We start from the raw sequence: 14,347 nt of genomic DNA, 5'->3' as shown, positions 1-14,347 counted from the left end.
CCTGGTCACAGCAACGCACACGATCGCACCTCCTGCCTACGAACCCTGGCTAAATCACCTGAATTCATCCCTGCTGTTCAAAACAACATCAAGCTCACCCTGTTCAACACCCGGTCCCTCAACAACAAATGCCTCATCCTGAACGAATACATCCTGGATAACAAACTGGACTTTCTCTGTCTCACCGAAACCTGGCAACAACCTCTGGACTACTACACACTTAACCTCACCACACCCAATGGATATTCCTACGTCAATAAACCACGCTCGGAGGGCCGAGGTGGTGGAATTGCCGTTATCCACCGTCAAGACATCAAGACCAACCTCATCTCCATCTCATCTGCTCCATCATTTGAACACCTGGCTTTAAAACTCTCTGGTCGCACGCAGTCAGTCATGGCTGTCGTCTACCGCCCTCCCAAACCACACCCATCATTCCTGTCTGACTTCTCCTACTTTCTGACCCAGCTATGTTCCCTCTCCCCCTCAATCCTCCTCCTTGGTGATTTCAATATCCACATGGACTCCACTGACTCCACAATAACCACTGACTTCACTGATTTACTCACCTGCTTTAACCTCACTCAACATGTCGACTTTCCTACCCATATCCGTGGTCACATTTTGGACCTTGTCTGCTCCACTGGATTAAATTTGCACCATCTCTATGGCTCTGACCTCACCCTCTCTGACCACTTAGCCATCACTCTGACCATCAACATCCCCGCCCCAACACCAAGGCATTATCGCACAATCAACTTTCGTAAGCTAAACGCTCTTTCACCTACCTCATTCTCATCCACCCTCTCTGAAAAAATGTCCACTTCTCCCTTCATTGACCTCCACACCCCTTCTGACCTCACTGACTACTACAACCACACTCTCTCCTCCTGCCTTGACCAGCTTGCGCCTGTAAAAACCAAAACAGTTTCTTTCACCCATTCTGCTCCCTGGTTTACCCCTGAACTCCACCTGATGAAAACTCGTGCTCGCCAACTTGAAAGACTCCGCAATAAAACGGGTCTCACAGTTCACTCCCAAGCCTACAAGGACCACCTACAACACTACAAAGATGCCCTCTCCCGCGCCCGCTCTGCCTACTACTCTCAAATTATCCACTCTGGCTCCGGAAACCCAAAAGCACTCTTCTCGACAATAAACAAACTCCTCCGCCCCCTGAACACCACCACCCAGTCATTCACAGTAGACAACTGCATCTCCTTCCTCTCTTTCTTCCAACGCAAAATTGACAACATCTACAACAGCTTGACCACCGCCGCACCCGCTCCCCCTCCAACCACCTGCCCCCCCTTGTCCTGCCATCCCCTGTCTCGGTTCTCCCCAATCTCCCCTACTGACCTCTCTGAACTCCTCATAGGAATGAAAACTGCCACCTGCACTCTTGACCCCATCCCCTCCAGCTTTGTCAAAGCCTCCCTCCCTGCTCTCTCTCCACTTATCATTGCAACAATAAACTCCTCCCTGTCTACAGGCATCGTCCCACCTTCCCTCAAAATTGCTGCTGTTACCCCCATTCTAAAAAAACCTGGTCTAAACCCTGACACCCTAAACAACTTCAGACCCATCTCCAACCTACCCTTTCTGTCAAAAGTTTTGGAACACGCTGTAGCCACTCAACTCAAACATCATCTCTCTGCCAATAACCTGTATGAAACATTCCAATCCGGATTCCGGTCCAACCACAGTACTGAAACTGCTCTCCTCAAAATCACCAACGACCTTCTCCTCTCCTCTGACGCTGGCAACCTCAACATTCTCGTCCTCCTCGACCTCAGCGCTGCCTTTGACACCATCGATCACACTATCCTCCTCACCCGACTTGAATCCACCTTTAACGTTACCGGCACTGCCCTCTCTTGGATTAAATCATACCTCTATGACAGATGCCAGTTCATCTCCATCAATAACTGCAAATCCCCCACTGCTCCCCTCCCCCAAGGTGTCCCCCAAGGTTCAGTTCTTGGCCCCCTCCTCTTCATCCTTTACCTGTCCCCGCTCGGTCACTTAATCCGCCGTCATGGTCTCCAATTCCACTGCTTTGCCGATGACATCCAGCTTTTCATCTCCACCAAGTTCGTCTCCACCGACACCCACTCTATCCTGACAAACTGCATCACTGAAATAAAATCCTGGCTTCAAATCAACTTCCTCAAGCTTAACTGTGATAAATCTGAAATAATCATCATTGGCCCAAAAACGCTCACAAAATCCACCCATAACTTTGCCCTCAACATCGACGGTATCCCAGTATCCACCTCCCCTCACATCCGGAATCTTGGCGTCATCTTTGACCAAACCCTTTCCTTCGACAAATACACTAAACAGATCACAAAGTCAGCCTTCTTTCACCTGAAAAACATTGCCCGTCTCCGCTCATCCCTCTCCTCCACGGCTGCAGAAACCCTCATCCACGCCTTCATTACCTCCCGTCTGGACTACTGCAATAGCCTCCTCTATGGTTCACCCTCAAAAATCACCAATAAACTCCAATACATTCAGAACTCCGCTGCCCGTCTACTCACCCATTCCCGGACCCGTGACCACATCACCCCCGTCCTTTACAAGCTTCACTGGCTCCCCATCCCCCAGAGAATCCAGTACAAAATCCTCCTCTTGACATACAAAGCCCTCCATAACCTGGCCCCATCCTACCTGGCTGACCCTCCTCTCCAGACACACTCCCACCCGCAACCTCCGCTCTGCTGGTACAAACCTCCTGACCCCCTCCATCCGGACCAAATTCAGATCCTGGGGGGACAGGGCCTTCTCCATCGCTGCGCCCACCCTCTGGAACTCACTACCTCACACCATCAGAGACTCCTCCTCACTCACCACATTCAAAACATCACTAAAGACCCACCTGTTCAACACTGCATTCAACATTCAACCCACAGCATTTAACCCCTGACTATCTCTTCTCCTTCTCCCTCCTTTTGCTTTAAATATTTCCCTATTGATTCTTGTCTTTTTTGAAATTGTTGTTTTCATGTATTGTTATGCATTATGTTTGCCACTCTGTCAAAGCGCCTTTGGGCTTCTGGAAAAGTGCTATACAAAATAAATGAATTATTATTATTATTATTATTCAAAGTACACCGCCCCATGTCAAATAAATAAATATCCTCCAGCGCGGTATTGCCCGAGCACCCCATGCACCTGGCAATACCGCCGTGCAGCGCATCGAGGCGGTATTTGGAGGGAGAGGTGTACACTAATTGATTGATTGAGTAATTAAAATCAATAAATAATAATCGTAAAATAATTTCTTAATCAATTGGCTAATAGCATACCTCAACCACCAGTGTTTCATCCAAAGCTTTAACTTTTTGAAAATTAATTAAATAAGTCATTAATCAGGGAAAAAATTAATTGATTAATCAATAAATAAACAAGAAAACGTCATGCGTAGCACGATACTTGCAAAATACGCCGTCCCCCAAAAGTTTACCATTGATACAGCAAATTGTCCATTTCATGAAGATTTAAATTTACAATCTTGATCAAAGCTCGGGTCAACAGGATGAAAAGTGACGATTTTTCAGATGAAAAATGATGATTTTGGAAGGTTGACCTTGAGTTGACCTTTGACCTTTTGACCTCAAAAATAGTTAGTTTCCCTATTTAGTGACTCAATGTGCAAATGCTGTTCAATTTTCAAGTGAATTCGATGAAAATAGAGGATTTTAGAAATTTGGCCTATGTTGACCTTTTGGCCTAAGTTGACTTCAAGAATACTTGGTGGTTGAATTCAGTGACCACATATGCAAGTCCTCTCCAAATTTCAAGTCAATTGGATGAAAATTGAGGATTTTAGAAATTTGGCCTATGTTGACCTTTTGGCCTATGTTGACCTCAAGAATACTTGGTGGTTGAATTCAGTGACCACATATGCAAGTCCTCTCCAAATTTCAAGTCAATTGGATGAAAATTGAGGATTTTAGAAATTTGGCCTATGTTGACCATTTGGCCTATGTTGACCTCAAAAATTATTGGTGGTTGAATTCAATGACCAGATATGCAAGTGGTTTTCAAATTTCAAGTCAATCGGATGAAAATTGAGGATTTTAGAAATTTAGCAAAGTTGGTGACCTTTGGCCTATGTTGACCTTTTGACCTATTGACTCCAAAAACAATAGGCTTCTGGTATTTGACCAACTCTACCACTTGGTGAAGTTTGGTGAAGATCGGTTGAAAATTGTGACCTGTAGGCCGGTGACAAACTAACAGAGTCACAAACACAACCGACCAATATACTTGAAAAATCTTCGATTTTGCAAGTAAAAATATCCTTTATAGCCACATCACTTGGTCATTGTCAGGTCCGAATATCAGCTTCCTAGCTCAAAAGGTGCCTGAGATATTGCAAGATGAGAAAGAAAATGAAAAATAAATGTGATTAATAATTATGAAAAGAAATAAATAATAATCGTCAAAAAATTAGATTATTCATAAATTAGCTAATAGAATACCTAAACCACCACCGTTTCATCCGAATCTAACTAAAAAAAAAAAAACTTGGCCTATGTTGACCTCAAAAATACTTGGTGGTTGAATTCAGTGACCAGATTTGCAAGTCCTCTTCAAATTTCAAGTCAATCGGATGAAAATTGAGGATTTTAGAAATTTGGCCTATGTTGACCTTTTGGCATATGTTGACCTCAAGAATTACTTGGTGGTTGAATTCATTGACCAGATATGCAAGTCCTCTTTAAATTTCAAGTCAATCGGATGAAAATTGAGGATTTTAGAAATTTGGCAAAGTTGGTGACCTTTGGCCTATGTTTACCTTTTGACCCCAAAAGCAATAGGCTTCTTGCTTTTGACGAACTCTACCTTTTGGTGAAGTTTTGTGAAGATCGGTTGAAAATTGTGACCTGTAGGCCGGTGACAGACAAACAGACGAACAGAACCACAAACGCAACCGACCAATATACCAATAGACCAAATCTTCGATTTTCCAAGTAACAAACAAACAAGAAAGCAGGAAACCGGAGTGAAGACCGAGTACTCCCTTTCAGCGCTCGTCATTGCCGGGCCCCCTTCAGTTGCCGGCAATGACGTCATGCAGCGCCTGGAGAAGGAATAGGAAATTAGCGGTGTACAGCAAACCAACCGACAGACACAGACAACCAACAAACGTTTAATTGTAACAATTGGTGAAATCGAGAGCGTTGATTGAGGTACACTGACTCCCGTGGGAAGCAAGGAGAGGTTTCGGGCGTTAACCATTCTTCAGAGCAAATGAGAGCTCTAATGAAGGGCTAACCTCCCGAATAGGCAGCTTCTCCCCTCTTCCCCCAGCGGTTAGCATACCTCAATTAATGTTCTTTTGATTCCGTCCATCGTTCTACCTTTAGGCCGATGCGCATCGACACTCGCCTTCACGAGCAAGACTCGTTCTCTATCCATTAATTGAAACCTTGGAAGCATAAATCAGGTGGCGATTGCCAAGATTTACTATAGATCTGGAATTTGATCTTTGTACGAGTGGATGACAGGCCAAGGATCAGCACGTCGGTCTTATAACACCATGGAGTTTGACAAAATTCCTGAACATCTTGTTTTTGAATTTTATAATTAATAGTTGCGGAAAAGAGCGCATCGACAGATTCAGTGGACAAGGCACGTCTGGGTGTCATTGACGTCATGCTCTTGTGACATTTCCATGCACAAGCAAATCCTAACAGACACGTGTAATAAACGGTATTGCCATAAGGTCACAAATATGCAAACGGTTTCACAAGCCTCCACCGGTGTAACGTCAAATGTACTCTGAGTGAAAGAAAACACTAAACATAGAACCACAAATTATTTTTTAATGTACTACGGTAATTGCTAATTAAAATGTCTGCCTTGCAGAGTGCCTTGTGATAAATTTGCAGAAAGTTCCTGGTTGGTGTGATATTTGAAGTTTCTCTCTTTATGAGGCCAAGAGGTTGAATATTTATCCAGAGTTGTATTTGTCTGTCATCTCCTACTACAATTGTCAATTATGTATGTATATTATGTATGAAAATATCTTCACCATCACTTCATGAAAAAAATGCGGATATGCTCAAGCTTGGATAAATTTGTCCGCGTGTGCTGTGGTTATGGAGTCCACTTGTCGTGATTCTTCATATTTGTTTTATGTGTAAAGCGGAGCTGTATTTGTGTGGCACATTTTGCGGGGACATATTTCGGACTTGGCAAGAGCACGATCTTGTATATGGTAAACCCAAAAGGCCACATGTCTTGCACAGCTGACTTCGTCAATGGAAGAGGTTGAATATTTATTCAGAGTTGTATTTGTCTGTCATCTCCTACTGCAATTGTCATCTGCGGATATGCTCAAGAACCTTTTGCTCAAGAACTCAAGAACGAAATCAAGAACGATATGCTCAAGAACGAAATCTTACTATAATTCACCAAATGTCCTTCCGTCCGTTCGAAGGTACCGCAAAAACGGCTGAACCTATTGCAACAATATTTTGGGTGGGTATTCCTGGGACCCCTGGGAGTAAAATAGGCTATATTGTTTTTCCAAGTTTTCCAAACACGATGGAATAATATTTACCGATATGAACAGTGATGTGGCTTTTGTTGAAATTCTAAAAATTCTGTTTATTCTACGTACCAGGAAAGAGTAGATCGACTCCTGACGAACTCTTCCTATATAAAGATGCGGCTCCGAAGTAACATGGCAGCGTGTGCAAAGCGACTGAGAAACAGGTGTAGCGGCCGCTTCCGTGTTACAGATTCGGCGCGTACTCTTCACACATAAACGGGCAACTGAGAAAGACGTGTAGCGGCCGCTTCCGTGTTGTATAATTCAATCTTTTTTCAAAATGGGCGCCATGTACTGTTTAGATTTTGATGATTTGCATGTGATATGATTCAACGGATGTTTATATGAATCGTTTAAAATAAAATAAAAAAGCCTGATATTTTGCCTTCAATTTCTGATATTTAGCCTTTTCATTTGGGCTTCCCAATTGAAGCCCCGCCCATAGGGCGGGTACCGTTGCTAGTGTATGGAATGGAGCAATCGAAGGAGAGCCATTGGTTAGATCACACACACTTTGAACATTGTGGCTCAATTCTTTTTTTCTTTTTTTTGGATACATAGTCGAGGCTCGTGAAAGAGTAATCACATCAGTACATCAGAGTTATCTAGCACATCAGGACATAACAGACAAAATTGGAATGGCACTTGTTAGGTGGCACCTCTGCCAGAAAGTTTCACAAGAAAGTTCCTCTGCCAGAAAGAAGAAAGGTTCCACAAGAATCTTTATTTATTTAAGTCTCCTCCTTCCCATCACTGCTCCAAGACAGCTTTTCACTACCATCTCAGGTCATCCCCTATCCATACCCATGATCTTTTCTACCCTCATTAACCTTCGTCAAGCCAAACTCTCTGGGTTTCCAGGTTTATTGGGTGTATCCCCATTCCTTCACCTTCCTCTTTAATTGGTTTTTGTTCCATTTATGTTTCTTCTCCACTTTTCCCTTCCACAACTGTGATTGAGCGTTTGCACCTGTATCAAGCCTCTTCACCATTTGGTTCCTTCTCCCCCTCCCCTTGCTCTCATTCTTTGCCATGTCCTTAATTACACCAGGTCTCATGTCTTGTCCCTCTGTCCTGCTGTTGGTGTTTTCCTTGCCCACTTGCCCTTCCCCTTTTTCCACTGTTCTTTTCATTCTGTTACGTCCTGCGCCACTTTGTATTTTCGCTCTTCCATGAGCCTTGCCTCTGATAATATAATAAATTAATAAATAAATGAATACTTTTGCTTAATAAATAAAGATAAATAATTAATTAATACTTTTGCTTTGTCCACTCAATTTCATTTGCCACTGTACCTGTGCCTCCATCCCCAGTCGCTGCTTGAAGCCCACGACTCAGTAGCTTCACACAGCTCTGAACGTTTGGTCAGCACTCCTGATACACCGAGTCTTCTGGGTGACATCACTCTGCCAGACGATCTGCTCGGAGAAGCTGTTCGCGTTGTTGGTATTCGGAGAATCGAAGGAGAGCCATTGGTTAGATCACACACACTTTGAACATCATTGTGGCGCCATTCCTTTTTTCTTTTTTTTGGATACATAGTCGAGGCTCGTGAAAGAGTAATCACATCAGTACATCAGAGTAATAAAGCACATCAGGACATAACAGACGAAATTGGAATGGCACTTGGTACTTGGTAGGTGGCACCTCTGCCAGGCTGCACAGTTTACTTTTTGTATCCCACTGATAGGATAGATCTGTATCTGGACTTGAATCAAAATCAAATCGGCTTGTTCTCGTCACCTAACGAACTCATCCACCAAATTTCTCCTCAATCCATCTACAAGTTTTTTAAAATAGCATGCTATATAACCGTTGACTACCTGATGATGCGTAGGCAAGATAGGGGGCACCTCCGGGACACAAAGGTGATCCCGGGGGAGGAGGCTGTTTCACAGCACCACTTGGTTGTCTGCGACATAAGGGTGAAAGGTGCGAGGAGAGCCCGGTGTGTGAAGTACCAACCAAGAATGAAGGTGTGGAGGTTGAAATAGGTGACAGTGAGGGAGGCATTAAAAGAGAGGCTGAGTATGGTAGAGGATGATGTGGTTGAGCTTGAAAGTGGTTGGATGTCAATGAAAGATAGTCTGTTCAGAGCCGTTGGTGAGGTATGTGGATGGACAAAAGGACCACCGGGGCACTCGGAAACATGGTGGTGGGATGGTGAAGTTGGAAGGAGGATTGACGAGAAGAGGAATAAGTTCAAGGAGTGGCAGAAAAAGCAGAGCATGAAAGTTATAAGGCTGCAAAGAAAGAGGTAGCAAAGGCGCAGGAGGCATATAGGAAAATGTTTGGAGAACGCTTGGATTCGGAAGAGGGTCAGAGAGCGGTATTCAGGATTGCAAAGCAGATAGCGAAAGAGAGGTGTGATGTGATGGGGGTGAGTTGCTTGAAGGATAAAACCACCTTTAGAGGCCATTTTTCCCCGCAAAGCGGGGGTTGGCCTTTTTCGGGAACCGTGGTTGTTGTTGTTTTTCGGTCCCCTTTTTGAAGCAATGTTTTACGGCCAGATGCCCTTCCTGACGCCAACCCTTTTTGCCGCCTTTAACGACAAACAGGGAATTACCAGTGAACTGGTACTCAATTAGCCGACCTCAGAAGGATGACAGGCTGAGTCAACCCCCCATGCGTTAATTCAGCGATCGACCGGGATTCGAACCCAGGATCCTAGGATCCTAAGCCGGCACCCTAGCCGCTAGCCCAACACCAGGGCTGTTACCGGCCCAACACCGGCACCCCTGCTTGAAGGATGAAGTGGGATAAATCGTTATTGACCCAGATGGAATTAAAGGAAGATGGAAGAGATATATGGAAATGCTGTTGAATGTAGAGAATGAATGGGACGGCAACATAGAGAGTAACCCAGTTTTAGGACCGGCAGAGAAGCTAACTGAGAATGAAGTTGAGGAAGCCATAAAAGCAATGAAGAGTAGAAAAGCGGGAGGGTCGACGGGAGTTGTGGGAGATATGTTGAAGGCAGCAGGAAGTTGGGGTGTGAAGAGAATGACAGAGATCTGTAATCTGGTGGTGAAAGAAGACCGCATTTAGTGGATTGCGAACTGAGTACCCTCATCCCTCTATACAAGGGAAAAGGTGACCCTCTGGACTGTGGCTCATATCGAGCGATAAAGTTATTGGAGCATGGAATGAAGGTATTGGAAAGGGTGTTGGAGAGGAGGATAAGGAAGAAAGTGAAGATCGACGAAATGCAGTTTGGATTTATGCCAGGAAGAGGAACGACAGACGCGCTTTTTATTGTAAGGCAGTTGCAGGAGAAGTACATGGAGAAGAAAGAGGAAGAAGTTGTTTCTTGGGTTTGTTGATCTGGAGAAAGCATTCGATTGGGTTCCACGCAAAGTATTGACATGGGCATTGAGGAAGTTAGGAGTGGAGGAATGGTTGATCAGAGTAGTGATTGCAATGTACGAGAGAGAGCGCGCACAGCTGTAAGGATGAAGGACGGGAACAGTGGTGAGTTTGAGGTGAAGGTGGGAGTACATCAGGGGTCAGTACCAAGTCCACTACTATTTATAGCTGTGATGGAGGTGCTGGCTCAGAACGTAAAGGAGGGTTTACAGTTGGAGTTGTTGTATGCAGATGATCTGGTGTTGATTGCAGAAAGAATGGATGGACTGAAGGAGAAGATGAACAAATGGAAGGAATGTATGGAGACAAAAGGTCTGAAGGTGAATATCGGAAAGACGAAGGTGATGGCATGTGGTAAAGCATGTGGTGATGTGGAAAGAACTGGCAAGTGGCCGTGTGCTGTGTGCAGGAAGGGTGTCGGAGTGAATTCCATTCAATGTACAATGTGCGCAGAGTGGGTTCATCAAAAATGTAGTGGTCTGAGAGGGTCATTAACCAGTGGGGCAGCTACATTCAAGTGTAAAGTGTGCACAGATGGAGGAAATGTTGAGTTGGATCTTGGAGACGGCATGAAGCTGGAAGGTGTGAAAACGTTTTGCTACCAAGGAGACATATGTTGAATGGAGAAGGTGGATCAGACTCGGCAACGGTTGCTGGAGTGAGATATGCATGGAAGAAGTTTTGGGAACTGAGTGGCGTGCTGGCGAGGAGGGGAGTGTCGTTGAAGCTGAAGGGAAAGGTGTATGCTGCATGTGTGAGAAGTGTTATGATTTATGGGAGCGAGACATGGGTAATGAACGTAGAGCAGCAACGAAGGCTGGAAATGCGAATGGTTTGGTGGATGTGTGGAGTATCGTTGAGAGAGAGGAAGACAAATGATGAATTGCGAAAGATGATGGGAATAGAGCCTGTGATGGATGATGTGAAGAGAAACAGGTTGAGATGGTTTGGTCATGTGTTGAGAAAGGATGAAAGTGACTGGTTGAGAAGAATGATGGAAATAAATGTAGAAGGAAGTAGAGGACCGAGGAAGACCGAGAAAGACTTGGCTGAAGGTGGTGGAAGAAGAAATGCGGACAAGGGGGTTAACAAGGGGAGATGCAGATAATAGGGCAAAATGGAGAAGATTGTCATGGGGCCCGCAAGGCTAGCCCCCACTCTAGCAGGGAAAATTGCCTTAAAATGCCTGTTGTTGTTGTTGTTGTTGTTGTTGTATGCTATATATCGGTTTTAGACCCATCACTCAATGGTGAAGAATCACCTTCGAAATTCTGTGATCAGGATCTGGATTCGGATCTTCACGAAAATTGAATCAATTTGTCTTTGTTGTGGAAACAGACAGGGGTGGAAATATAACCTCTGACCACCTTTGGCGGCAGAGGTAAACAGGTCTTGGAGGGAAGAATGAGATTGAAGAGAATTTGGAAGTTGGTTCCACAGGTGGGGGAAAAATAACAGGAACAAATGAGTGGAGGTGAGCTGTGATCCTGGATTTAGGTAAATTCACCAGAAGAGGGTTGATGGTGGACCGTGTGCACCCTGCAGAAACCTGGGGGGTGGCGGGGAGGGAGGCAAAGCATGGGAAGAGCAGAGGGTCCAAGACCAGAAAGGAGGTGGTAGAAGACAGAGAGACCACTGACCTGTCTGTGATGGCAAAGTGATAGGTCCATGGACTCAGTCTCATCGCGGTATATTCCAGTGATCTTCTAGGTGTTGGTGTCCATGACATCAAGCTGAGCAAGATGTGGGGCAGGGGAGCCAGTCCAAAGGAGAGAGCAGGACTCTGCCAAGTTGCGGTTGAAAGCCTTGGAGGTGGATAGGAGTTCAGGTGTGCCAAGGAAAGGAGTTTGTACAACGGAGGATGCCCATTCATGTGGCTGGTTTTGGACGCCAACTTTTTTTTTTTCTTTTTTTTTTTTTTTTTCTATACTGAATCGAGGCTCGTGAAAGAGCTGTTGTTGAGGAAAGGGTTGAGAATCATTTTATGTCAACTAATGAAGGACTTGATGATCTTGCTGATGATTTGAAACTTGGTTTGCCGCAGAAACATCATGGTGAGACCCAGGAGTGTTTGAATGACTGAACCTTCTCAAGAGTATTGTTAAGAAAGTAGATAGGGGGGTCTACTAGACTGTCCTTTCAGAGAGAGAGAGTGCGAGTGTGAGAAGCATTCAGAGGGAGGAAACAAAATTCGAGTTCCACAGTTTGAGCTTGCATGACCATCATGCCAGTTTTGTATTATGAAAGAGATTTGGAACTCTTTGAAAGGGTTGAGGAGTTTAGGGAGAACATTTCTGCATCATACAATTCCATCATGTGTCCATGGACTGATATTTCTCATCGTCTGGGTGAAAATTGGAAAACATTTTTGATTTGTCACCGTTCAAATGTTGAACTTTTGGCTGATTTAATTATCAAAGTCGGTGGCACTACATACAAATTCTGAAAGTGTTCCTTCATGTCAAACATCTTTCATTGGAATCTACAAATAAATGTAAATATCGACCTCGGAGATTATTCATCGGTCTCACCACCCACCCCATCCTGCATCCCCTTTTTGCTCCCAATGTGTGCTTGCACAGACACAATGATGTCCTTGGGCAGGATGCCAAATATTTGGAACAATGGATGAAGTCGACAGGACGTTTATCGCCTACTGCCGTGGGCAGCAAGGAGAAGCTGACGTTTCGAGCATTAACCTTTTGTCATCTCAGAAGAGCTGTCCGTGTGTGTTGTTGCAATAGAGTCCACTCGTCGTGGACTCTGTCCACAAAAGTTTAACGTTAACTCCCAAAACGCCAGTTTCTCCTTGTTTTTCCCACAGCCGTTAGCTTTTGCATTGCTGATATACAGACAGTCGTCTCATTGTTGCAAACACGTATGTTCTATGGACTGGTTGTTGCATCAAATTCATTTGGCCATGTGTATGTGTACTCCAATTAGCAGGCTGTCTGTGTTATGCAGGGCGTAACCTTCCGCGTGGAGCGAGGTGAGCTAGTTATTGCGCGGATCTTGCGTGGTGGAGCCATCGATCGGCAGGGCCTGCTGCATGTGGGTGACGTTATACGTGAGGTTAATGGGCAAGACATAGGTGGGGATGCACCGGGTCTCCAACGTCTCCTTCAAGATTCTACTGGCAGCCTTGTGCTCAAAGTGCTACCAAGTTACAACAAACCACCGCCAGCTACACAGGTGAGGTGCTCACTGGTCTTTTCTACTGCCATAGGTGGACAGAGGGAGTATATGGAGTGATGATTAATGAGGTGAAACGTGTAGATTGGGAAGAGGAACTGTATTGGTTTTCACCACTATCGATTTGGTTATTTACTCTACGGTCTCTGCCTATTATTCTAGTCATGTGATGGCTGCACTATGGTTCTGTCTGCTTTTAGCATTTCGAGGAACGGTTGCATCCAATGATGTGCAAATAATACCCACAAAGGAACGATGTTGATTTGCCCATCACACCTTTGTCACATTCCCAGTAGTTCCAGTTGGTTAATGAAGAGTTTCCAGTGAATGTTTCTGTGGCTTTGCTGGTACATGGATACTGTTGATTTACTGGATTATGGTTGAACGAGTAAGCACTGCCATGTTTAATCTTCCCCAAAATGAGGTAATACTGTACGTGAGGATTTTGCCCAGAAAACCTTGATGAATGTTTGCCTGTTGGTGATTTTGGTGCATCATCTTTTTCTTTTTTTTTTGTCTTTATATTTTTTCCCATACAAGGTTGGGGCTCTTGGAAAATCTAGGACACAGTACAGATCAGGACACAACATAACAAAGGAAACGGCAGGAGAAAGGGAAACAACAACAGCAGGGCAGAGGGAGAAAGTCGACGGAGACGGACAACCAGGGGATGCAGGTAACGATGAGTGATAGGGGAGAAAGCAAGGGATGAACAAGATGGATACGTAAGCAAATATTTAGATAATGGTTTTGGATGGGGGTTGACTTGAGATGGTGGTGCACAGCTGTCTTGAAGACCTGAATGGAAGAATGAGATTGTAGAATGTGTGGAATGTGCTTCCACAGGTGGAAAAGAGGAATAAATGAGTGGAGGTGAGCAGTGGTTCTGGATTTAGGCAGTTTCATGAGGTGTTTCTGGTGGTCCGCATGCATCCTGCAGATACTTGGGGTGGGAAGAGACAGAGCACGGAGAGGGCAGAGGGTGCAAGAACATAAATGAAGCAGAAGAAGACAGAGACCACCGACCTGTCGGCGATGGCGAAGTGATAGGCTCATACACTCGGCTTCATCGTGAGAGATTCCAATGATTTTGAAAGCTTTGGTTTCCATGGTGTCAAGCTGAGCAAAATGTGAGGAATGGGCCCATAGGGGAGAGCAGCACTCCATCATGCAGTGGATGAAAGCCTTGTAGGTGAATCGGAGCTCAGGTGTGCCGAGGAA

General features: G+C 44.8%; 1 protein-coding gene across 3 annotated transcripts in view; it reads left to right on the top strand.

Moving 5' to 3' along the window:
- The window catches only part of LOC137433816 (protein PALS2), a 144,988-nt gene that overhangs the window by 110,058 nt on the left and 20,583 nt on the right, over window positions 1-14,347 (top strand). For all 3 annotated transcript variants that reach the window (XM_068126194.2, XM_078786035.1, XM_068126195.2), the window contains exons 4-5: window positions 7,882-8,043; window positions 12,899-13,126. In XM_068126194.2, the coding sequence (XP_067982295.1) occupies window positions 7,882-8,043; window positions 12,899-13,126 (390 nt within the window). The remainder of the gene's footprint in view (window positions 1-7,881; window positions 8,044-12,898; window positions 13,127-14,347) is intronic.

This window comes from Myxine glutinosa, chromosome 10, assembly GCF_964187855.1.
Source record: "Myxine glutinosa chromosome 10, kmMyxGlut1.1, whole genome shotgun sequence".
Taxonomy (NCBI): Eukaryota; Metazoa; Chordata; class Myxini; order Myxiniformes; family Myxinidae; genus Myxine; species Myxine glutinosa.
This window is presented reverse-complemented; position numbering and strand designations above follow the sequence as displayed.